The sequence below is a fragment of the Amblyomma maculatum genome, chromosome 6 (genome assembly GCF_055883805.1).
Source record: "Amblyomma maculatum isolate TAMU_Amacu chromosome 6, ASM5588380v1, whole genome shotgun sequence".
Classification (NCBI taxonomy): domain Eukaryota; kingdom Metazoa; phylum Arthropoda; class Arachnida; order Ixodida; family Ixodidae; genus Amblyomma; species Amblyomma maculatum.
The window spans coordinates 35,429,186-35,455,014 of record NC_139349.1 but is presented as its reverse complement, the minus strand read 5'-3'; the positions used below and the strand labels follow the sequence as shown (position 1 = coordinate 35,455,014).

The following is a 25,829-nucleotide window of genomic DNA, read 5'->3' as shown; positions in this document are numbered from 1 at the left end:
CAAAATTCTCGCAAAAAAATAAATAAAACCTAAATAAAGAAATCACAAAATTAGCAGAAAGCGTGAATATTTAAGACACATGTGAGAACAAAGACAAAGATCAAGGCAAAATGAAAAATATTCCAAAGCAATCTTTACTTATATATTTCTTCAAACTCTATTAGAGCACTTCCACTTTTCGACTTCAACATATTCGCCCTGCATCATACATCTCTCAACGCCCCGACCATTCCTTCAAAGTATACCTACCACATTGCAGGACTAACTTGTTCAAATTCTCACCTTTGCTTTTGGCTATTAAACTTTGAAACGAGCTTCAGTGTGACATTGCGTGTACCAACAATTACGATGCATTTTTTGTCGCTATTTCTTCTGTATAGACATCCTGCTGTTTTTGTTTTTGCATCCTGTCTTATCTGTGAGCTTACAGCATTGTTTCTCTTAATACCCCTCTGCGGGCCTTTAATTAAGGTATTGTAAATAAATAAATAAATAAATAAATAAATAAATAAATAAATAAATAAATAAATAAATAAATAAATACGCAGCATTTTGTGAAATTGGTCTGAGCGAACTTCAGTGGCAATCGACTATGGTTTTGGTTATAAACAATTCTGTGTAATGAGCTGAGTGACACGTTGAGCGTTTGATTTTGAAGGGGGATCTCGGCAAGGGAAAATTACTTAGTGACTGAAAAATATGTCTCCGTGTAAATTATCGTGGTGATAAAATTTATCAAAGAGCATGTTTCCTTTGTAGTGATAAGGGATCCAATTCGGCATGATTTTTAAAGTTGTAACACTGGAGAACGGGGAATAGTATGAAAAAAAAAAAAAAATGAAACGAGCAGCATGGCTTTGCAGGGATTCAATGTTATGCCTCATGTAGTATGGCTGGGGTCCCAGATAGCAGATGCGTATTTATCTTTAGGTCTGATTAATGTGGTGTACCGAAGTATTTTAACTTGCGAAGGCGCTTGCTTTTATCTATGTCTGATGATTACAAATGTTAGGTTAGCAGATGCGAAAGTAACATTGATGAGCTGATGCAAAGTTAGACCCGATTGGAAGTAGATTCTTAGGTATTTGCACAAGTTAATTAGTAAGTTATATAACGTTGTCATATTTAAGATAAGAGTAGGAACACGGTAAGAGGAGTGCGTAAAGGACATGCACTTTGTTTTTGATCTGCACACAATTAGGCCTGATGGCGTATTAGTAGAACTTTTACAGTAAAACACGCAATCATCGGCGAACAGTCTAACCCCGGACGACATGTAGTTTGGCAGACCCTTAGTATATAGATTAGAAAAAGCAAAGGGCCAAGCACGCTTCCCTATGGAACGCCGAACGTGACAGGAATAAAGGAGGAGTTGCAGTGATTAATACCTGTGGAACGTAGTTCGAAATAACAAGAAATTTTTTATACATGCAATGACATGCCCGTGAATTGCTTAGATGTTTCAGTTTCTCTAGTAGCATGTGGTGAAAAAAGCGGTCAAAAGTTATAGAAAAAATATAAAAACATGGCGTCGACTTGTATGGTAACCAGCGTCGATGTATGAAAATAAGACATTAGTAAAGCCCGTCGCATGAATATCCCATGCGAAAGCAGTGCTGGTAGTTGAAGATTGTGTTATGCTCTTCGAAGTATAGTAATGATTTGCGAAGTATAGTTATGATGACATGTTCCAGCAGTTAGCAAGAAGGGAATAGAACACACCGAACCATTGGATCCCTAGACAAACACGCTACTCTTAGGCCATGCAGGCACGTTCGCACTTGGTTGAAACGGGCTTTATACTTATGTCGGTCCTGCCAAACTGGGTAACATATATCGCGGTCATCCTCACGAGCATGTGTCTGGCAGGTGGTAATTGGCAGGTGGCATTATTGTGTTGATTGGTAGCCGCATGGGGGCAGTCTCCATAGCACGAAATTCGGAATTGAGCGTATACTAGACACACAGGTGTATACGCGCGCTGCAACGTATGTATAAGGACATGTATATAATTATGAAGAATGATGAAAATTAGCGTTCCATAGTCATTGCTCATGTAATATACATTGTGCAAAGTAGCAGAGTGCATTAAGGTGTAGAATACATGCTTTAGGGCTGACACGTTGTCATTATAACGCTTTCGCATTATTGTTAAGAGCCAGCAGGGGCCTTATCATATATCGTTTGCAAGACTAAGCAGATCAAATTCCCGCAGAATGATTGCAGCCACGCGCGACTGTTTCTACGATATTCGAGATTGTCGTAGGTTGTGGGGGTTCTAACGGTGCTCGGGTTCTACTTTCAGAGCCGAAAAGCCACGCCGCTAGCTCTGACCACATCCGCGGTCGTGAAAAAGGACACCTTGAGGCATAGCCAGTGGGCCGAGCTGTTTGTTGGATGGGTTGGGTTGGGTTTGGGGTTTAACGCCCCAAAGTGACTCAGGCTATGCGAGATGCTGTAGTGGAGGGCTCCGGAAATTTCGACCACCTGGGGTTCTTTAACGTGCACTGACATCGCACAGCACACGGAAGCTCGGTCGTTGCAGCCTCCGCGCGCTCCTACGTCGCGGCGTGTCATCTGATTGATTGATTTATAGGAAGGGAAAGCAGCGGTAACTGTCTCACTCGTTTTTCTGTGGACACCTCAACTGATTGATTGATTGATTTATAGGAAGAGAAAGGCGCGGTAACTGTCTCCCTTGTTTTCTATGGACACCTCAACCGCGCCGTAAGGAAAGGGCGGAAGAGGAGCCGTAGTGGAGGGCTACGGAGTAATTTCGACCACCTGGGGATCTTTAACGTGCGCTGACATCGCACAGCACACGGACGCCTCTTCGTTTCACCTTCATCGAAACGCAGCCGCCGAGGTCGGGTTCGAGCCCGGGTACTCCGGCACAGTAGTCGGGCGTCTTACCACTGCACCACCCCGGCGGGGCAGGACACCTTAACCATATGATGCTGTCCGTCGAGATATTGATTCACTGGAAGGGAAAGGCGCTGTAACTGTCTCACTCGTTTTCTGTGGACACCTGAACCGCGCCGTGAGGGAAGGGAGGAAGGTCGGAGTTAAAGTGGAAAGAGAGGAAGAGGAGCCGTAGTGGAGGGCTACGGAGTAATTTCGACCACCTGGGGATCTTTAACGTGCGCTGACATCGCACAGCACACGAACGCCACTTCGTTTCGCCTCCATCTCGAGATCACCATGTGACGCTGTCCGTCGAGATGAGAGGGAGGAGGATCCGTCAGAAAGGAGGCTTTGGCCAGCCTCGCTACGCTAGTCCCTCTCACCTCCGCCCTCTCCGCAGCAGCTCCGGGAGAAAGCGGCCACGAGGGGAAGGATGAGATCTCCCCGTGAAAGAGGGAAGATGGCGTTCACCGCGTCGCGTGGCCAATCGTCGTGCGGGCGAGGGGAATATTGAATCACGACAAAGTATTGCAGGTGCCTTGCCTGGAAAGATCCCCAGGTGGTCGAAATTACTCCGTAGCCCTCCACTACGGCCCCCTTTCTCTCTATCCACTTTCACTCCCACCTTCATCCCTTCCCTTACGGCGCGGTTCAGGTGTCCACAGAGCAAGTGTGACAGATACTGCGCCTTTCCCTTCCTATGAACCAACCAACCAACCAACCTTTTAAATTCAGCGCAGGTCAATAGTCACCAACAATCGTCGACCTCCGAGCGCTCTTGGTTTTTGTCCTCGTACACATGGTCGCCTAGCTAGACCTAATACGTCAGCCTGATCATTCGTTGTTTTTTGTTGTGTCCGGCGTTACGACTACGTGAAAATAAATAAAAGATAAGAAACTGGAAAGAGAGTATTCGAATTTCTTACCACAACGGAAATAACCAGTAGCCACGGGGAATTATCCGTGCTAGAGTCCTAAATCTAACGTGAAAAACCATAAATAAAAGCTAAAAATATGTCTGCGTTTTATTTTCTAAGGTCTCAGTAACATTTCTTGGATCTTGTCACGTTCAAGGTGGTGGCTGTCGTCGTTTGAATCCATGAGGTGGACTTGTACTGTTCCGTCATCCATTGCCAGAGCCTGGATGGAGAAAGACGCATACAAAAGTTGTTAGGGTGTTTAACTCCGAAGTAGGCGCAGTAGCAGTAACGCTGAACCGAAAAAATAGAAATGCGATAGTGTTTGCGATCGCCTGTTTCGCTCTGTTTATATGCAGAATAAGGTACCACGCAAACGCCATGTCTGTTGCTACTTTGTGGTTTTTGTGGCTTTGTGGGGTTTAACGTCCGAAAGCGACTCAAGCTACGAGAGACGCTGTAGTGGAGGACTCCGGAAATTTCGACCACCTGGGGTTCTTTAACCTGCACTGACATCGCACAGCACACGGGCGCTTTGCTTTTCGCCTACATCGAAAAGCGGCCTATACTAATAGTTTTGTGTGGTCCGCTTACAGTAGCTAAAATTGTGAAGCGTACATATATTGACAAGAATCCACGCAGGTGTTTTGTGGTCAGCTCAGTGATCTTATTTAACCGATAATTTTGGTAAAATCCAATTGTTTACGTTTAAACAAAACATTTAAGTTGGTCAAAGCTGAGCATATAGCAATTGCATATCGTAGGACGTATTAGACCAATAATCACGCTTTTGTCAACCCTCCACAGGTGATTTTCGACAAGGGACACTTAGAGAAAATAAATTAGAGGTCGTCCCAACGCGGCCGATAACAATTTTCAGAATTTTATTTTGGCGCGATAAATTTATACGCTAAGTTTTCTCCACGCGTGTAGTGGCGACCGCGTGGTGCAGCAGGTCTCCAATCTCTTCCAATATGAAGTTTTCAGCTCCAAAATACAGGAATGAATGCTTACTACATTTTTTTTTCTTTTTGCGCAGGAAGGGGGTGGTTTTATCGTACGCAAGACGTACAAGCATGATTTATATAAACAAATGCCGTTGCAGAAAACTAACTTCGCCGTAAATTACTGATAACAAGACACAGTGCGGATATTATATTTGAGTAACGAACGCAATAATTGCGCCATCCAACTGACTACAACGTACAGTAACGAAAGTAACTCCGCACAATCTTACCAGGCACGGTTCGAATGTCCTCGAAGACAGCTTGTGGTTAGCGTCCGTAACCGATACTCTGAAATGACAGTCAAGTCACCTGTGAGAACTATAAGTAGATACAAGGCTTTCAAAATGTTTTAACGTCACCACGGCATTTGCTCTTTCGATGGGTCTCACGCTTACGCTACGATGTCCTGCCGTAATCTACTATCGGCCCCATGCGAACTGTAGCAATGCCCCTCTTATATATAAAAGTCACCCAAGCATGGATCTATGATATATCTTAGTTCTTTCAAGTGAGAGGTGCTTGGCTGAGTAAATGAGAGCGATAGAGTGTAAAAGTGGCGCGGCTTCTCGTATAGCGCGCTCCGGTCTCACCTCGAAGAAGGAAACCTGAAGACTGCAGACGGGCCGGCAGCGTGGTCCGCTGAGAGGTCCCAGGCGGCCACCTCTCCAGACGCCGTGGCCACGTAGAACCACACCGGGCTAGCAGGACTCCATAGGATCGCCCCCAACTCTGCCTTCTCCAGGGGGTCCCACTCCCATACGGCTTGCTCTGTCACCACGAAAATACAAAGAAAATGACAGTAGCGCTCGTCGTATGCAATCGCGAATGCCAATGGTGGGCCTATCGTGCATGGCGCACTTTGGTATTGTTGTTGTTGGTGGTGGTGGTGAACGCTTTCGTCACCACCGCCACGTTTACTAATTAGAGTTTGAGAACCGCAGATTGGCCCCCCTACATGGTCGGCGGGACGAGGCCCCGTCTCGCGCCCGTTTCACCAGAGCCCGTTGAGACTCCAGCTAAGAGCAACTGGAGAGGGCAGTCTCACGTGAATCTCGGGAAGTGGTAGGGGAAGGGGGATGTGATTATTTTTAGTACATGCTCACACCATGCGGAAAATATCGTAGGTCTCCCCGCAATGCGGGCATCGCCCATCCGTGTTTGGATCGTATACTGTTTTTTGATTGCAGGACAGAGATGTATACCTGTTTGAAGGCACCCTAAAGTTCGCTCCTCCGTTTTACTCACCCCCTTTTGGAGCCGGGAAAAGGCACGGTGGTTTTCTCGGTAATGTTTTATGATTTCCCTGAACCGCAGAAACGGCTAGTTTGTCTACGAGACATGAGCTGTGCGAATCATGGAGTGTTGTATAGAGATTTCATCAACTGCAGCCAGTACATGGCAGTTGCAGCGTACAATAATACACCTGGAAGTCCAATTGATGTACTTTTCAGCATATATTGTGCCGTCCTGAGCATGTGCCGCTCTGATCTTCAGCAAAGCATTGCCTGCTTCTGTTGTGTGGCCAAGTACATTCTCGAATATCTTTAAACACACCATAACCCCGATGCATTTTTCATGATAGACAACCATATGACACCGAAAATGCGCTTTACTACGAGCCTATTTTGGGCGACGGGCGCAAAAATTCTGCACCACCTTATTTACCCTTACAGGTGTTCTAATTTAAATGTTTAATCTATATGGTTATACCGAGACGAGGTTATGTTTCGACAGGCTATCATTTGTACCTCTGTCGTGCAGTCAACGCAACCTTTTTGGCCGAGGCACTTATATTCGAGGAGTTATGACAAGGAATGTAACTGAATCGGCTTCTATCGTTTATTGAAGGTGACGATACTTTCATTTTGAGGCTTACCGTACTCTAGGAAGTGCAATCTCAGAGCGCCGTTCTGGGTCGCCACCTGTAAGAGAAAAACGGCAAGACAGTAAACAACAGCATCTAATGCCGTTGAAAAGGGACAAGTGTGTGGAACACTTACGAGGAAAAACGATGGATGGTGTGGTGATAGGGAGATGTAGCATTCTTGGGCAATGGAGGCTAAATGAAACAAACAGCAGGATATGTCACGATAGTGATCAGTAAAAAGAAAGTATAGCAAACTTATGTTTAATTAGCGTGCACGTCATGTAATCCATAAACTGTGCATTATGTAGTACACTTACATTTCTGCTTTGGCTTGAACACCTTAGGGGAGGTTTTCGCTTTATACAAGTCGAAGTGAAGAACCACCTCCTAGAAAGCAAAGAAAAATAAAAACGATTATGCCGTTAGAAACAAACAAATAACCTAACATGAATACACTCGGAAAAGTGTGCGCTTAAACGGCGAAGACAGTGGTGTAGAAAGGACAGAAACTATACGAGAAAGATACATGTTTATTTCAAGAAATGATGAACCATCTTACACCCACGTAAAAAAGACCTACAATTCGACTGGAAATAATAAAGGGTATCGAGTATAATCGCATGACACACACATTATTTGCGAAAAACAAAAACAAATAAAGATTTAATAAGCGCACATGAAGCGCCTAAGGCTGCGCTGATTTCGCGTATATCCATATGCCGTTTTAGGCCGAACGAGCTAATCGTGCTTGCTTCAAGGCTTTAGCTATCACCATTCTCGATATAGTGTGCACCAAAAATAATCAAGGGTTTTGCACATGCATGCATAAACATCGCGTTATGGTTTTATTTTTGTGCACACACTGTCGTGAGTGGGCGGGTAAAGCGCTATAGCACCAAGGGGTTCTATGTGCCACTGTCAAGCCACTCCTTCGTATTAAAACGTTTTGGCTGAAGAAGTGACACCCGACCTTCATCGGAGATGGCGGCTAACAAAGCGACACGCCTCTCGGCTAAACTACAGGCGGTTTGGCACTTGTTAGCGCCGCCCTTCGACACAGCTTTACACGGCAAAGGTCGCGGCAACATCGACCAACTCACAATGTCTGTGGTGACTAGGACACGCGTGGCGTCCAACTGAGCCATTCCGAAGGTCCTCAGGCCATTGCGTGCCTCTTCGTCGTAGGACCTGCGTGACAAGCGAAGCGATCAGTGCTCAGTCAAAAAAGCCCAGTTCCGACCTACTAAGCCCTAGAATGCAATCTCTCCCCTCGCACGTGCATACGTCATGCATGCATAACAAGAGGTGCTCCAATCTCTCTGATCCTCCGCGCCGGTGACTGCGCAATTAAGACGAAAGTAGTTCTCGGCTTTGATGTCGGCGAACTTAAAGCTACCTATAAAGAAACGGCGCCGCGATCTCTAAGTCAAGCCTGCACGAAGGGCCTCAGGGTCTTGAAGCGTAAGCAAGCGCGAACGACCGCGATGCATAAAGCAGCTATACGCAGTGTACGCGCTTGCAAAACTCCCCGAGTCCTCAATTGTACGTAAGATATAGCCAGCGCGCCCCCCAAAGTGGTTGTGCTTCGTTATAACGATCCCGCGGCAGACGTCATCAGCGTAATAGCAAACGCGGTTCTCCAGGGCCGGCCGTGTATAGCGAATGAACAAAGTGTTGCGTTAACAAAGCCGAGCGGACCATCACGAGACGTGGGTTTCCGCAGCGCCGACTTTCCGCGAAGAAATGCGAAAGAAATGCCCACATGCTCGTTTGCAAGGGCTCATTAAGGGTTCGTATTTTCCCCGTTCTTTTTAACGACATGAACGGGTGTTACGAAAGTCAACCTTGCATGTATAACTTTAGCCAAAAGTAATCAGGCAAAAGAAGCTTGCTCCGCAGCACTACAGTAAAGCCCCTTACGGCACCTGCAGACGACCACAGGGCATCAAAGGTAAGGACAAGGGTTGCCTTCACTACACAGATTTATACCTTAACTCTTCGGTGTCCCTGAAAAAATAAGGTGATTTTTAAAAGTGCTAAAAAAAATTCTAATAAACGAAATATTTACACAACACTGTGGTAACATATACCACAATGTAAGTATTTAAACGCTTTTTGATACATGCAAATAATACTTCGCTTAAGCATTACATATCAGATGAAAAAGCACACCACGTGGCCTAGTAACTATCTACCAACCTGTAAAGTTAAAAAGAAATATCAAAGCAACATGAGTATGGCATGCACGACTGCCAAAACATTACGCAACAGTGCGGCCTTGTGGAGCTGTGACACAAGCCAGAATCATGAACTAATAAATGCAGAGCTCACGGCGGCAAGAAGTCGGCCACCCGGAAGGCCGAGGTGCGAATGAGCCTGAGCCTAGCCCCGGGTGCCAGTCCGAGGTCCGTTAGGGATCCCTCCGGTTCGCTATGCGCCTCTGCCACAGCCCAAGAAACGAGCGTGCCTTCCTCGTCCAGACTCCAGACGTGGTAACCTTCCGATGTGGAGCCTGAACGCGAGCACGGCGGGTCAGAGCGAAAGGAGAAGGCAAGAATAAGCGGGAGCTGCATTTACCATACATTGGCAGTATCTCAGATTTATCACTGCGGTGATGTACTAGCATTATAACATCAATGCGTGCGCTTTCTGCACGAACGTGGGTTGTAGCTAGGTTGCATTGGAAAGCATTCTTTCATGCTGAGCATATTCGAGGCACTCTCATCTTCACACCAAGACAACTGTTCAAGCTGTATACGTGTACGCTAATACGTCTCGGCTTTGCTAAACGTCTACTGACGCGGCCGTCGCCCTGAACACATCAAGCCGCATGCCTCCACAAAATCAATTCAAGCCAAGGATGAACGCGCTAAATGAGTATTTATGACCGCTGTAACATGCAGAATGCAATAACACAAAAAGAAAATGTCGTTAAGTAGGTTTGGCACACTTCTGGGAACTATTTGAGTTGATAACAAAGTTTTGTCATAATGGTCACCGATAGACACTGTGTGGTGCTGCTTTGTCACGCAGACTTATTCTATATATCTGCAAGAACGCGTAAGAGTAGCAAATGAGAGTAAGTAGCGAAGGAACTCTTTTTTTTTTCCCCCCTCCAATAACCTAGCGTATTGAGGTGGACATCCTCGCGCGAGCGCGGAACGCCAGTGAGAAGGTTACATATACGAAAATAAGTCATCCATGAGGTTTCTGAGGCGAAAAATTGTTTATTGCAGCTTCGCGCGTTAACATCTTCGAAGAGCGCGTCACAGCATAACTGGGATTTTAAGAAGCGTCACCAATGAAAGGCGCACGGTCAAGGTCACTCAAAGTTCCTCAGGCCACATAGTTTTAGTCTTTGCTTGGGGTATTTGCAACCGCAACGAAGTTCAGAATATGTGAAGTGTGAATTTCATCTTTGCCTCGTGAGGATCTTGGCAGCTTCCCAGGTGCTGTAAGTGCTCGACTATATACTTTTCAAGGGAACACGGTGGCTTGGGGATCTCTGGCCGACCCTGTACGCAGTGTTCACTATAAGAAGTTAGGACTCGGCAGTAGAGCAGACGGTGCAATTCCGCAACTGAGGTATGTCAGAGATCTCAGGGCGACAAAACGCTTATATCGAAATGTAGAACATACCCGGCCTAATCCGATGCTGTTTCGCAGACTCGGACCTGCCGTGCCTGTAAAATACGACCAAGGAATATAGCTGTTATTAGAGGGAAAATAAAGTTGTGAGCAGCTTTTTTTCATATTCTGTACCAAACGCAACACTCTAATTCATGAATTTTTATCGAAGTCCTTTTCCGTGAAACCCACTTTCGCTTTGTTCCAGAAATATTATAAGAAAAAACCTTCCAGTTGCGTTAAAAAAAAATACTGAAAAAAGTTAAAGCAGTTCCTATTGCATTACAGCCTTGCATGCGTGCGCCTCCAGTGTCATCATGTATAGGGAACCTAAATCGCGTGACCCTGGTCACGTGATACTGAGGAAATTCTTGAGAATGGCCGCCCTCCAGTTTCAAAGGGTACACCTGATAATGCCCATTTATTACACTGTTACCATTGTAATAAAAGAGGAGAAGCTGTTTTTGATGAATGCTGGAGAGGGTCACCTGGTAAAGTACCTGGCAGGCTACTAAAGACGAGGACATGACAATAAAAAGGCGACGTCGCGCGCACACATACAGGTATGATTATAATTGGATGAGTATCAGACACTTGCCCCTAAGGAATTTTAGGTATTTCCTAGCACTCGGCTCCGAAGATGTGTCACGCCAGGCTCCTTGAACATTCGCCACGATCGAGAGAAAGGGTGGAGACAAAATACTGTTCACAACGTGTTAGAGTTGTTTCATACCTTTTTTTTTTCTAATTTTTTGGAAGTGTCGTTCATGCATCAGAAGGAACGCTTGCAATGTGAGGGAAGCTTAAGCTTTTAAGCCAATTCTCCTAGTGCCAACGATCGCGCAACAGCGCAAAGGTAACGCGGAAGGTCAAGGTTCATTTCCAGATTTTTTTTTTCTACTGTTGTGTCGTGAGTAATTAAGTTGTTGTTCTTTTACCTCTTCTTTGCATGTTTTCCCTGCGCTGCATTCTTTAGATGAAGCAGCGCACAACAGAACAATGCTGTAGACGCTTAGGGGAATGACACTTTAAAGACCGGCAAAAAAAAAAAAAAGAAAAAAGAAATAAAATTAAGGGGACACTTAAGCTCCGCCTTAAGAATATATGACGCGATAGTAGCCTGTGGCCCTCTGTGGGTGCTTCCGCTTGGAGAAATCGATGTAAACGCGCAACTTTCACTGCGAAAGCCGCTCTCAAAATGAGAAAGCGGAGGCACCAGCTGTCAGAGCAACCAGTTCTTGGTGGCCGTCGCATGCCGGCGCCAATCCTACCGGCACATTTTTCTCAATTCTGGGTTACGGCAGTGGCGACGCCTTTCCGACCGAGTGAGCTGTATACTCTATCACCTATAGACTACTCTGTCACTATGTTCGATACAATAAGGGTATGCAATGCTCCCATGCACACGGCCATTTATGCAATTGCCGCTCTTGCTGAGTGCGAAATCGTAAGCCGTTATGAAGTGCTACATTTCAGCTGTCAGAATAAATGAGAAAACAACGCACACGGTAAAACATACTGCTTGTTTTTACATTGTTAAAATAATAATAAATAATAATAAATTGGTTCACAGGAAGGGAAAGGCGCAGTATCTGTCACATTTGTATCTGTGGACACCTGAACCGCACCGTAATGAAAGGAAGGAAGGTGGGTGCGCAAGTGGAAAGAGAAAGAGGAGTCGTTGTGGAGGGCTACGGAGTAATTTCGACCACCTGGGTCGAAATTACTCCTTAGTCCTCCACTACGATGCAGATAGTAAAATAGAAAAGCTGTCCCCAAATAAACGATGTTTCCTTTTTACCTCACAAAAAAATGTCTGCAATTAGAAGATAAGATGAATAATTAAAGAGAAAGACGTGGGTCGAGTGCAGAGCATGCAAATGAGTGGGCGGTATACGAACGCTTCGCCTTGCGTCCAGCAGCAAATGTCCACGACTTTGGCAAAGTGGCACTCCGAGTCGAACAGCGACGCTGCATACCAAGAGATTTTATTGAGTACATACACACATACATACATACATACATACATACATACATACATACATACATACATACATACATACATACATACATACATACATACATACATACATACATACATACATACATACATACATACATACATACATACATACATACATACATACATACATACATACATACATACATACATACATACATACATACATACATACATACATACATACATACATACATACATAAAGCCCCGCCGGGGTGGCGCAGTGGTTACGGCGCTCGACTACTGTTCCCAAGGACGCGGGATCGAATCCCGGCCTAGGCGGCAGCTTTTCGATGGAGGCGAAAAGCAAGGCGTCCGTGTGCTGTGCGATGTCAGTGCACGTTAAAGAACCCCAGGTGGTCGAAATTTCCGGAGTCCTCCACTACGGCGTCTCTCATAGCCTGAGTTGCTTTGGGACGTTAAAACCAACCAACCGACCGACCGACCGACCGACCAACCGACCAACCAACCAACCAACCGACCAACCAACCAACAAAACGCACATTACTCACAGACCAAAGCACTATAAAAAACACTATAGGGTACTTATACATAATAAATTCAGAAACGTGATTCCTCAGAGTGGGGAAAACAATAGAAAGGAGGGGGGTTCTAATAAAGTACGACAGGCATCTCAAGTCTGCTCCCTCGTACAACATAGAAGCGCGTGTGCTAGCGCCGCAGAAACCGCGCCTCGCCGTCCGTTTCTAACTGTCCAGACCACCGTGGTCCAGACAGATACTTCCAGACGACGAGGCGCAGCCTCTGCAATGCTGGGTGCATTGCGCGGGCGGTACTGTGGCGCGCCTCAGCGAGGCACCTGCGACGCCACAACACAAACAGAACCACAGTGAATACAAGGTGTTCGAAAAGCACATCGAGGCGGCATTACTGCATGCGCGTTGAGTATTGCTGAGCACTGTGTCAATCTGCTAAAGCAAGAAAGCCTATTAAACGCTGACGATTTTCTCCTGATTTTATCGGCGGATATGTAGCTTGCATGACCTAGCCGCCTTAACCTGCTTTAACAAAAAAGGCATTTGTGCAGCTTAACAATCTTTTTTTTTTTGTCTTCTCTCCATCGACAAGCATTGCATGACTTTCTTAACGGCTAATTACGCGGTCGCCCTGCATATACGCATATTTTTATACATGCATGGTTTCATTTTTTCTTAACCTATAGCATTCTCTCTCTCTGCACTAGCTGCGTTGAATTGATACATCTCTTGCCCTAAACAGCAAGGGGCACAAATTCCGCACATGTGACTTCGTCAAATTTGGTTCGCTCCCGTCTGGGGGCACTCCAAGCCGACCTGCCCTAACCGACCATATTCTAGGCAATAAATTTGTTTCATTCATTCATTGGTTTGGCCTGGCTTGCGGGTTTTAACGTTCCAAAGCGACTCGGGCTATGAGAGCGCCGTAGTGGAGGGCTGCGGAAATTTCGATCACCTGAGGTTCTTTAACTTGCACTGACATTGAACAGCGTCCTGCTTTTGGCCTCCATCGAAAAACTGCCGCCGCGGCCGGGATTCGATCCCGCATCCTTGGGCACAGTAGATTTCGTCAAATGTTTAGGTCTCAACGCATGACAAGCTCCTGATGGAAGTTAAATCGAAACATGCAAAACCGTGAAAGTATTACATGCTTTACAAGCATGTCAAGCTCGGAGAGATGCAGGACCAAGAGCTAAGCTTTGCGGTAGTCGATGGCAAATAAACCAGAGCCGCGCCTCGACCACCGTGACTATGGTGCATAGGCCAGATGCTCGCACAGATGCTTAAAGCAAAAGCGCCCAATCATGGTTTTCAATAAAAGACGCCTTTCGATAAATCACCAACAACTTTTTAAAGGAAACAAGGATTTGTATTTGCTGCACATTCTTACATAATTCTGTTTGCCCTACAATTTATTCACAATGAATCACAACGTATACGCGTATACAAACTCCGCAGCACCAGCGCTGAACTAGGATCAGCAGTGTAATCTGTGTATACACGAAGTGCAAAGCCTCAATTTCATTCAAGAGCACGATGAATAACCCGTACCCGCTCCCGAAAAGACTTCTTCGTATTTTTTGAAGTTCATCTAGGATAAATAAACTGTCACGCGGTTGCCAGGTTTGGTGGAAAATATAAGGCGGACAGGGGAACTTAAATTTAGAGTAAATGTTCAATTACGACATAAAGACCCCGAGAGTTGTACTGCACATTCGAATATAAAGCGTTCACGTTGCTCATTCATAACCACGACGATCTTATTACTTTCGAATAATAAGCTGTCGTGTCTCGTGCAATGCGCCTCAAAAGGCACGACGTTAATTCTAAAGCAGTGCAAGCGTAGCTTTGTCCGGAAAGTCTGCATGCTCCGCGAAAGTGAGTACACGAGAGTGGCTGTGAAGGAAGGAAGTGGTCCAGCGACGGTAATTCTTTGCGCAAGGCGCAGGGCACGTGCCGCTCTAGCACCGGGGCATACAACCGTAAACTGGCTCTCAGGCCCGCTACTCATAGAAGAACGAAGGACAAAACAAAAGCAGCCATCCTTAACTTTCGATGTTTTGTAAAATCACCAGCTATGTAGAGGCGTGCTCCGGGACGAAATGCACCTCTCACGTATTCGACGCACACGTGGCCCTTCGCTTACGTTATTGCCAACCTGTTTACTTCTCTTTTTTCTTTGTGTGCACGAAAATAATCTTATTATCTCTTTATCATCATTTTAGTGAATTATTACGTTGTATGTTAGGAGTGATGAATAATGTTAAGAGTGCACGCTCAAATGCCTTACCGCGTTGCACGGATCAGTGACATAATGCACGGGCAGTGCAGTGCTTATAACGGAATGAAAATAATGTAAATGCGGCACAAATACCACAACAGTGTTGAGGCTGCAGCGGTGAAGATTTCAAGGAGTGTCAAGTCAAAGGGAGTTTACCTGTAGAGTACGCTGGCATCTTCATGCTGTATTCTTCGCACCCGGGCAGATCTACGTTGTTGATCACGACCGCCTTGGAGAGGCAGAACTTTTCTTTCAGATCCCACAACTCGATCGAACCATCCAGCTATGAGAAACGAAACAAACAAAAGAAACTAAAGGCATCCATGTTCACCAGTTGTGAGTATCCTGGAGTGTGCGGACAGACGTGCCGGTGCACGGCTTGTAGCGTACCGAGCCCGTTGCCAAGGAGACGGCGTTCAGTGGAGACCAGTGACAACAAGTAACCTGGTTATGAGAGACCAGGATGCTGGAAACAAGGTGAGACATGTTTACATCGCACTTGGGTTTGCCACAAAGGCAGAGCTGTATTGTTACTTTGGCATATGCCACGTACTCGGTTGGTTTCACTGGATTGTTGAGGTTCCAGACGCAGATGACTGTGTCGCCAGGTATGGCGGCACTAATGTCTTTCGACTGCTATCGCAGCGGCATCATGAAGCATAAGGAAAAAGAAAAGAGACGGAAATCAGTGCCAAACACGCCGACGTAGAGCGTGCAAAAGCGTAGCCTTGTTCCGTACTGTTTCAGTGATGAACAAAACGGCGATTTATTGGAGAAATTATAGCACAACAATAAAACGAATCAGATAAAAATCTCGGTCTGGATGAAAAAACCTTCCGAGTTTTCAGAAGAAGAGGAAGGAAAGCAGCACGCGCGGAATGAGATTTACTCTTCGCTCATGCGGGTCATCTCGTGATGTTTCTTTAATCTCGTTCTAGAAACGTTTCAAAGATGTATACTGACAGGCTACAGTAGGAACACAGACTAACGCTGCGTGATCAACTCACTAAAGATGTGAGGTCGTGACCGGTGGCGAGGTAGTTCGGACAAAGTCGAGAGAAGCAAACGAAGCTTATTCGAGACCCTGGAACGGAAATAAATTCAGCGCATTACTGATTGACCTAGAACGGAACTTCCTCCCAAGAAAATATCTTACTGGAAGGAAACGCGTCGCATACTAACGGCGAGAAATGAATCATAAAGATCGCAAGTGAACGCACGTCTGGCGAAGGGGGGAGGATCCAGCCTTAGAAAGCCATCGCTGAAACCATCGACCTCGGCGGCTTGCTTGAGGTTTCGCCGAGTCTTGCAAGCAAGGTCTTCTCCTATTACACGAAGCAAAAGCTGCAAAAAAAAAAGAAGAAAAAAAAAATCGAAATCAAACTGACTCGGAGACCTTTCTACGAGAATTTGTGAGAATAAAAGATCTGTAAAAATAAATCTTGGTACAGACGTGAACTCAGCTATACATTAATAAAGTTCTAGTGATTTGTGAAGAATTTTTGCTTCTTTCGGCATCAAAATGATGGCACTGTATAATATACAAACGTGCGCAGAAAAAAAGTTCGTCTTACAGGATCGACTTCATCCTTCTTACATATGATTCAGCTAGGACTGTCTAAGAATTTCGAACTACCTGATTTGTTTGCAAGCACACATGAGATTTAAGTACAGAAGTAGATATATAACACAACTACCATCGTGGCCATCCTCTGAGAAATGTGATGGCAGTCTGATTAAAGAGTAATAACACTTATCTTACTCACATCAGATGAATTCTTCAAGAAATCGAAAAGGTCCATCACATCTTCACCGCTTTTTATGTGCTGCGCTTCGCTATCACGCGACGTTTTATCCGTGCTTCCTACAAGGAGTAATAGAAGCGACACAGAAAATGTGGTGCTGTTCGAAGCCATCACAAAATAATCCTTCAGTGCAATTTGCGACTTGAAGGGAGAAGGGCAAACGCGAAAACGCACCCGAAAACCAAAACAAAAAAGTATAATGGCTCTGCATGACAGACGGTGGTGTCCAGTTTATAGCGGGAGAACAGGAGCTGTTAAATAGGTTCCTATACCCTTGAAAATATGGAATTAGACATTGACACAGAGGCCAGGGGCAGACTAATAAGCGAAGAGGATTGGGGTCTGGGAAGTGTGTGTGTGTGTGTGGGGGGGGGGGGGGGGTTAGAAGGCGAAGACAATCCATAGCCTTTGTTTGTTTGTTTCTTTCTTTTCAAGCGAAGTATTTTCTGCGGGAAGACCGCATCGAGGACTTATCTTTTTCTTGTTGAACAAAAAAGTTCGAGAAACGTACTGTCCAGATAAGACAGACCTTTCAACTCCGACATATGGCAGAATGTTGATACAACACAACCTTATTTATCTTTTTGTTTAATATATTCGGTCATTTAGGAACCTGGCTTCAGCGATACGCTGGCCCAGCCCATGTCATTGTTTTACTAGAGTCTTCTGTTCAGGGATAGCCATCTCGCTATCTTAAGTCCGATTCAGGAAATTGTTCGGCACTCTTCTTGTCCCAAATGCCCGTCGATCTATCTCCCGAACTAATACCTTTAGTAAAACCCTTGGTGACATTCAAACACAAATTTTAGATCAGTAAGGTACCTCTTTTCTTTTTTCTTTTTTTTTTTTTTTTTTTTGCATCGCTTCCGCTGTGACTACTCCTGACCCCTCCTGACCCAACTGCCGCGAACTAAATGCCAATCTTGTGCGCTGTCTCTTCTACTGTCCTGTCGCTTTTCGGCTCCTCTTCTAATCCCTCTTCAACTCCTCCCCCCCCCCCCCCCCCCCCCCACAACCCGAGTCCCATCGCGGCATGCCTGGACGGCTTGTTTTCGTGAAGAGGATCAGCTCGGGCTGGTGTGAGAGGCGAAGCCCATTTTGAGCCTATTATCTGCTCTCTGAAATTCGCCATACAAAGCAAACCTGGGGCGATGAGCAAACTGTTCTAAAATACCCAGGCGCCCTTCGCAGTATGAAAAATAGATAGCAACATTAAAAAAAAGCAAAACAATTAAATACTGCGCACGCAAGGCAGAACAGATAGCTTCACTCTAGAGGTTCCCGTTCGGACGCACCCGCTACGTTATACGTCCAGAGAAAAGGCTTCGAGACACGGCTGGTTGACTACCTGGGAAGGTAGTTTGCTTCTGTTATGAACAGTTCGGTGGAAGTAACTGCTGGAACGTGCTTCCATGTAATCATGCCTCGGGAAACATTTTGTCGTGGCAATTGCACGGAAGTTATTTTGCAGTGGTGGTTAAAGGCGTTAAAATTAGTGATAACAATTAATTTTGTCGGCGTTCTTGAAAACAGAATATTTATGAGTGAGCGAATCGCACATTAAAATTACAAATTAAATCTTAAGTAATGTGCTTCAGTGCAAATAAACTGAATTCCTTCGTCAACGTCGCGTCTTAAAAGCTTTTGATTGACCTGCTGACCTAATTGCCTGTTTGGTATTAGCATACAAATTCAGTTTTACGTCGCAGTGAAGCATGGAGGGTGCGAGGTAATTAAGCTTGCATGCGGACACTCTCTGGAAAATAGCCTAACTTCAGTAAACGTCTAACGTTAGTTATATCTATAAGGTATATTTTCAGATAGCCCGGCATTAGGTAATTTATAAAATAATTAGGTCATGTGAAACCATAGAAATTTAGGCAAGCCGAAATATTCTTGCGAATCAATAAGGATAAAACCGAAACAATGCCACGCTCACGATAAGCTCTGGGCATGGCATTTAGTGCACGTGTTCATTACGTGGACACAGCGATAGAACACTACGGTAATCCATTTCCTCCTGGAAAACAGCACGCCTTGACGGCCGAATCGCAAAAGGGGTGATTAAAAGCTGGAAACGCTGCAAACGCGCGTGACTAATGTACTAAACACAAACCAGGTGGTGCTAAGACGCTTGTGTTTCACACTTGTCACGGAAGCACGTAATTCGTGCGCTCACCCCCGAAGCCTTTGTAGTCATGAGGAGGGTGCTGGGTCCACTTCTCCTTGAGCTTAATAGTCTCCGTTTGGCACTCTTCTTCATCGCCGAGATCAGTTTGGACCAGAACCTTCATGAATAATATTTACGCGTTAGTTACCGTTACGCGTCTGGAGCTCAAATGCCAACCTTTCGAAAAGTATGAAAGGTTTTATTTTTTTGCTGTGCAGTTAGGCAAAACACACATACGCAACACCCTCAGAAGGGCGGAGATTGCGGACTGTAATTTAGACTTATAACCTGCTCACCTGCTTAGCATTAGCCTGGCCGAATGTCGTGATGTAGACATCGTATGTAGTCGGTGGAATGTCGAAAACTTGAAAGGTCATGCTGTCCAGAGATACCATCTCCAGGACATCCTTGGCCCGCTGCCTGGAGTACGCGATTCAGAGCACCACAGTCATTACGGCTCTTATTCGGCTATACCACTCGCAAGGTGCTCTGAATGGACAGCGCGCGGTCAGCAGAACACATTACAAGGCAAACAGGCAACGTACTGGGCTTTGCTGAGAACTTTCTTGCTTTCCTCTTTCTTCTGAGCTGTCAGATAGCTGACGAGGCTGTACGTCGAGAAAGACGTTGGCATCAACGGAGGGGGCGGCTTCGCTGCCACTTCGAGGGCTGGCTCAGATTTCCAGTGGGACTGTTCTTTCAACTTCTGCAAATATTCAAACGATTATTCCGCGCGATTTGCTCCGCACGGTGTGCTATGCCATACCTCTGCGTTGCTTTCACTATATTTCGACGACGGAACAATGTCTTTGTTTGCTGTCTCGACGGGAATGTTTTGTGACGACCCGATGCCACTCCCTCCTCCTTCAGCCCCTTCACTGCTGCTGGTGCTAGTGACGCTGCTGGCGCTGCTTTCATCGTCAAGTGCATCATCAGCCTCAAAGTCAGATTCGTACTCCTGTAACAACACGACAGGGCTGAATTCAATACATGTTCGAAAGTGCAACGGTCGATTTGATTTCTCACCTCAAAATCGTCGTCGTAATTGTAAGCGTCATCAGCGACTGAGGGATGCCTCACTTTTGACGTACCGGATGTGGACGCCTCGCAAACGGCCTGGAAAGCCCCGACATTCACGAGAAACGGTAGTCATAGGCAAGCACCTCGAAGATACGATGAGAGTGCGGTGGGGAAACTATATTTTGTTTTCAGTGAAAACGAACAGCTGTGTGAAATCGTGCAGAAGTGTGCCTGCTCACCTCTTCTACGGGACCAGGCGGTGTAATTAATCTGCAAGTGAAAAACCAATATTCGACCGCTCCGAAGACAATCTCCACGAATGCTTTCACAACCAGTTTCTTACCTTCTTCTCAATATACTCGTTTTTCTGCGCAACCTGTTGAGATTATATGGGGACATTGCATGCAACGTATTGAATTATAGATTTTGCTTAACTGACCTTTACGAGTTTTGACGCAACTTTTAATTGTAATGCGTTACAAGACGTTTGCTGACAGCCACTATATTCGCGTAGTAAGAATTTAAGGAGTCAAATTAATAGGCAAAGTGATAAGTGGCGATGCCGCGCTGCCAAATATGAAGCGCTATTATTCATAGTGTGCACTTACATTTCAGTGACGCTTCCGTGTTTTGGCTCCTTGGCTGTTTCAACGGTACTGGCTGTTTCCTTCGAATTGGCCTGCGAACGCCAGCTCCAGTTCGAAGACAAAGAGAAACACGCTGCTACCATGAATTAAGCAGACGAAATAAGCATGCGAATGTTCATCTACGCAAAGAAAAAGCCCATTAAAAGTGAGACAATGGTGTAATTGTCTAAAGGAGGGAAAATGAGACCCCCCCCCCCCCCCCCTTCAATTAAAAAAAAAACGTAATATAATACGATGATTAAAATCGCTTACTTTCGTCATATGGTCTGCAGAATAAGTATCTTGTCTTGCTACAGCTCTTGGTTTTGTGGACAACGTGGCCGTAGCTTTATGCCATAAAAGAAAGGACGAAAGGAAAGAAGGCGATGTTTCGACACAGATGAAGCACTTTTTATAAAAAAAAAAGGAAAACGCGGTCTGACCTTGACCACATTCACATCTCTGAAGTAACCTTAAAGATGGTGAAATAAAAAAATAAATAAAATGTGCCTTCACTCAAAGTACCCACATGTTCGAGCCTGAGCTTCTTCTTTCGGTTCAGACACGGCTTCTTCGCGTGTTCGAGACTTTTTTGGCCCTTTACGAGACGTGCCTAGTTTCTCGTAGGGGCTCTTCTGCTCCTTATGGCGGGCATCCAGTTTTTCAGTTTTTGTATTAAGCAAAGAATGGTTTTTTGGGGACGAGTTTGATGGTGTACCTGTAAAGAAGATTTCGTTAACTATATGGCAGGATAATTCAGGCTTAAGTGAAGCAAAAAGTGGAGCCTTCCTGAAGTCTTTTATGTTACATATACTGCTATAGTTCATATTACGTTAAAAATGACCTGCGCGCTATTCCCGTGCAAGCAACGGCACTACATAGCTTCCCGGTTTTAACTATCGTGAAAAGATCATTTATCAACTTTAACGGTCTGAAGCCAAACGCTCCTGTTTGCCTCGGAAGACAAATGACTGTCTACTTTATTCTGGCCACGTTAACTTTGTGAATTATTATTATTCGTAATTGTAGATCGTGGCGCTGCATTGGAAACCCGCTAATACCGAGGAAGCGGCAATACTGTGCAATGTCACCTGTGTTACCCGATGTAGTGGAGCATTCAGTGACTGATATCTTCAGTTGCGTAACATTTGCGACATTCGTCAAGCGCAGCAGAAACATATACGGCTTCTACATGCAACACAGTTTAGGCATTATTTAAGGATACTTTCTGTGGCAGACTGGTGTGGAGGGCCCATCCTTTAGTACTATGCCCACGACTTTTTCATGTTTTACTCTTTTGATGCACTTATACAAAAGAATTTCGATGTTAAATCTGCCCAGGTACGCCAAAGAAAAATTGCATACAGTTAGATAAATGCGCTCGTCGGTAATCCTCTTAAAACGTTTTCTGAGTGCAAACATTTTGCGAGGAAATATGAGCACACCTGAGCTCATAGAGTGTCGAAAACGAATGAACAAATGAATGCTGTACTTTTTTTTGTAGAGCTATTTTGAGGTGTTCGCATATGAGCCACATGGAAGCACATGCATAATGTGTTATAATGTTCTACTGAATTATGCGCTGTAAAAATATTTTATGGACACTGCGTAAACATAGATTAACTACGTGATCCCAACGTAGTGGAACTGTGTTTCTTGTGAATTTATAATTAGAACGTGGTCTGAAGCGGACACTAGCCAAATTGGAGCAACTTGAAAAGCTTATTATATAGATTGTGACAGTTACAGAACTACGTATGCAACTAAGATATCCGTTCGGCCCTAGTATATAATGGGAAACTATTGTCACCCTGAATATTTACAAACAAGCGAGATAACGAAATTATGTCATCGTAAAAGAAACAACAGTATGACGAACATGGTCAGGCACGATATATGCAGTCACACCACGAACATTTCAAACGAAAAGTGCGATTACCCTTGGGTTCCGCTCTGTCACCATGCTTCCCCTCGGCATCTGCATCTGATGCGTGCCTGGAACTTGTCACTGGTCGGTGAGTTTCCTTGGCGTGTTTCTCTAGAGCACCACTGGATGACGTCACGGCAACTTTTTCTAACCCTCGGTATTTCTCATTACTGCGCGAATGCCCCCGGCTGCTCGAGCTGTCCCCATTTTTCGCGTGACGGCTCGGCGACTTCACGCCGGTGGTTGGCAGCTGAGTCTTTAGGGAGTCTTTGTTCTTCGACACTTCTCTAGTTGGGCGCGAAGCGTGAGCCTTCGGATTACCGCCGACTGCCCTGCTTTCGTGTTTATCGGTCGCCGCCTTTTTGTCAAGGTGACTGGAGGGCTTCTTGCTCTCTACCTGTCTGGACGTGGGCTTGGCTTGTCCGGTGGGCCTCTTGCTTTCTTGCGGTACGGATACCTTCCTGCTCTCATGTTGACTCGAACTTCTCTTGGTATCGTGGTGACCGAGGGGCTTAACACTTTCGCGACGGGTGGATGCTTTATTGTCTCTGCTGTCGCTACGAGGCTGCTTGCTACCGCCACTCTGCTCTTGTGTACTTTTTCTACGCGATTCTGATACCTTGACTTGCGCGCCGTTTGCTTTTACGGCGGTCGAGCGCGGCTTCTGGGACATCTTGGAGCGGAGGGGTTGCAAGTCACCCCACGAGGCCAAGGCCTGGCAACACAGAAATAAAACATATGCGGCCATTTAATGTCGTATGCAAACCTTCTCAAAACACACCAGTGAGCTCAACTCAGGACACCCTTTCTCGTTTTCGCGTAAATTTGCTTCTAGCAGAAAAATGCTGGACTATCAGCAGCTGTTCAGGGTGTTAGCAATAAAACTACATGCATCACAAATCAAAAATAAAACCATCCGTACGTTAATTTTGCTCCGGCGCAAATGAAGTTTGGAATGGGAGGAAACAGGGAGCAAGGGCGCCAGAAAAATTGTTAGTCACAGTAGATGAAACAATATAAGCAAGTTTTGGCATTTCTGGGCGAAGGTAAGACAAGTCGATCATTGCCGACCGGCTGCGTCGAGGGGCCATATTCGAGGTTCGCTCATGGCACTACGCAAGCGTAGTAAGCACCTGTCTGGTCCCGTATACGCCCACGTTGTATGCACCGCTATGTTAAAACTATCCTTATAATGAGTCGACCATTGTTGATCATGCCAACAAATCATGCTTTCCACAATAAAAGATGAGACTGCAGCGATAAGCGACGTGTTGTACGTCGCTTATGACATATATTTCTACCTTAGACAGCTGAGATGTGCAATAGAGGCCTCGCAAAATGGCGTGTATTAACCATGGGTATATTCTTTGTCCTTTCAAACGTTGCTAATGCACGTGTCTTCAAGATTTTGTTCCGTATTTGACAAGGGCTCGAGAAAACGAACCGCTATAAGCCACGGACTTCTAATGCAATGTATTTTTAATCTTAGGACGAGCACCTTGTACTGCAGCACCCTTGATGATCAAGATAATTTCGCAAGCATATCCATAACACAAAGGGACTCTCTCCATCCTCCAAAGGTTCTGTAGAAGGCTTTCGATAAATACTCCCGAGTATACGACAGGCTATTACTTACAAGGCTGCATATCGGACGCACACCGCAGGCTTTCTTTGCAGTTTGCTTTAAACTAAATATATAAGTTGAGATGTAAGAAATCACCAAAGTATTTGCCTCATCTGCGTCAGTTTTCACCATATTGCGGCGCTTGTAGTGTATATATATATATATATATATATATATATATATATATATATATATATATATATATATATATATATATATATGAAGGAAAGAAGCCAACAGTCGGCGAGGCCAAGGAAAGCATTGAGGATTATGTTTTGTCTTTTTTTTTTAAATTTTTACTTGGATAATCACAGAAATGAGTAATGCAATCTGCTTAGGGGAAGGATAATTAAACACAAAGTAGAAGAAAAAACAACGTGCCGATGGTGGGGACCAAACCCACGACCTCCGAATATCGCGTCCGGTGGAAGAGCACCGGACGCATGCATATATATATATATATATATATATATATATATATATATATATATATATATATGCGCGCTGTTTTGTCTGTTTTGTCCATGACACAGTACAGAGTGGAAAATGAAATCTAGTATGCTTCAGCTGACCAACGTTACAGGTCCTTCCTCACTGGGGAATTTACGTGCCTACGCGCGGTAACCTCACACAGCTAAATGCGGCAGTACGCGTGCACTTCGGACTGCCGTTGTAGCTAGCATTTAATATATTCGCAACGACCATGACATTTGTTTTCACTACAGTTTACAGAGTCGATTAGGGGGTAAACATCCAAACGAGGACCTACAATGCTAGTCACCTCGGAAGCTACGGACGCCTGACTGACAAGTCAGCAATTTATGACATTTTTGCACCTCTACAACACGACGATCCCCCTTTCCTCACGCTCAGCACTTCCAAATGTTGGCACGAAAAGAAAAAAAAAAAAAAGAAGTAAATAGCCGGGGTTAACTCTACCTTAACTAATTCAAACGTGCGAAAACACTGCTTGACATGACTTTGCTTAACGGTTTAGCATTGAGAAACTGCTGTGTGTCGAACGTCTTTAGTTGGCTCGGTTTACGAGGAAAGGGAAGGCGCAGTATCTGTGTCGCTTCTCGGCGGACACCTACAACTGGCGGCGTACAATTGGAGATACACATGCTGTCAGTTCGAATCCTTGTCGCTAACTAACCTCCTACTCGACTACGATATCGATGCCGAATGGGAAGCGAAACGGCATGACACCACTCAGAACCGTGCACAACGATCGGTTGCGTCACAGTTCGGATACGAAATCACATTCTCATCTTGGTGACACTTTCTGCGGGTACATTTCGCGGATGCCACTCATGAGACAAGTAGATTTCGCCTTAAAAAAAGACGTTGAACAACAGACGTTGTACTTTGTGACGGCAGACTGCGACGTTCCGGTCATCTTCCTAGCGGTCCGCGTTCACTCGAGCAGAACGTATAAGCTCCCGCTTGCCGTGGACCGAGGCCCCGGAACTAGAGTAAACGAAAAATTCGGCGGCAGTAAAAAAAGCTGGGGAAAACTTACCTGTTCTGCGCACAT

The 25,829-nt window shown here is 45.2% G+C and overlaps 1 protein-coding gene across 1 annotated transcript; it reads right to left on the bottom strand.

Moving 5' to 3' along the window:
* Nucleotides 1–3,920: 3,920 nt before the first annotated feature.
* On the bottom strand, nt 3,921–25,829 carry LOC146185496 (cytoplasmic dynein 2 intermediate chain 1). Its single transcript, XM_084607841.1, has 26 exons — nt 25,815–25,829; nt 22,681–23,383; nt 21,271–21,459; nt 21,185–21,213; nt 20,459–20,491; nt 20,122–20,211; nt 19,862–20,053; nt 19,641–19,801; nt 19,392–19,515; nt 19,105–19,213; nt 16,887–16,984; nt 16,341–16,464; nt 16,128–16,204; nt 15,674–15,753; nt 15,511–15,586; nt 15,277–15,403; nt 12,224–12,293; nt 10,335–10,378; nt 9,027–9,207; nt 7,796–7,883; nt 7,013–7,082; nt 6,829–6,887; nt 6,705–6,750; nt 5,419–5,596; nt 5,059–5,116; nt 3,921–4,044 (listed from the first exon to the last, which is right to left on the bottom strand). Exons 1-26 carry the CDS (start codon nt 25,827–25,829, stop codon nt 3,937–3,939), a joined length of 3,129 nt encoding a protein of 1,042 aa, XP_084463967.1. The 3' UTR covers nt 3,921–3,936.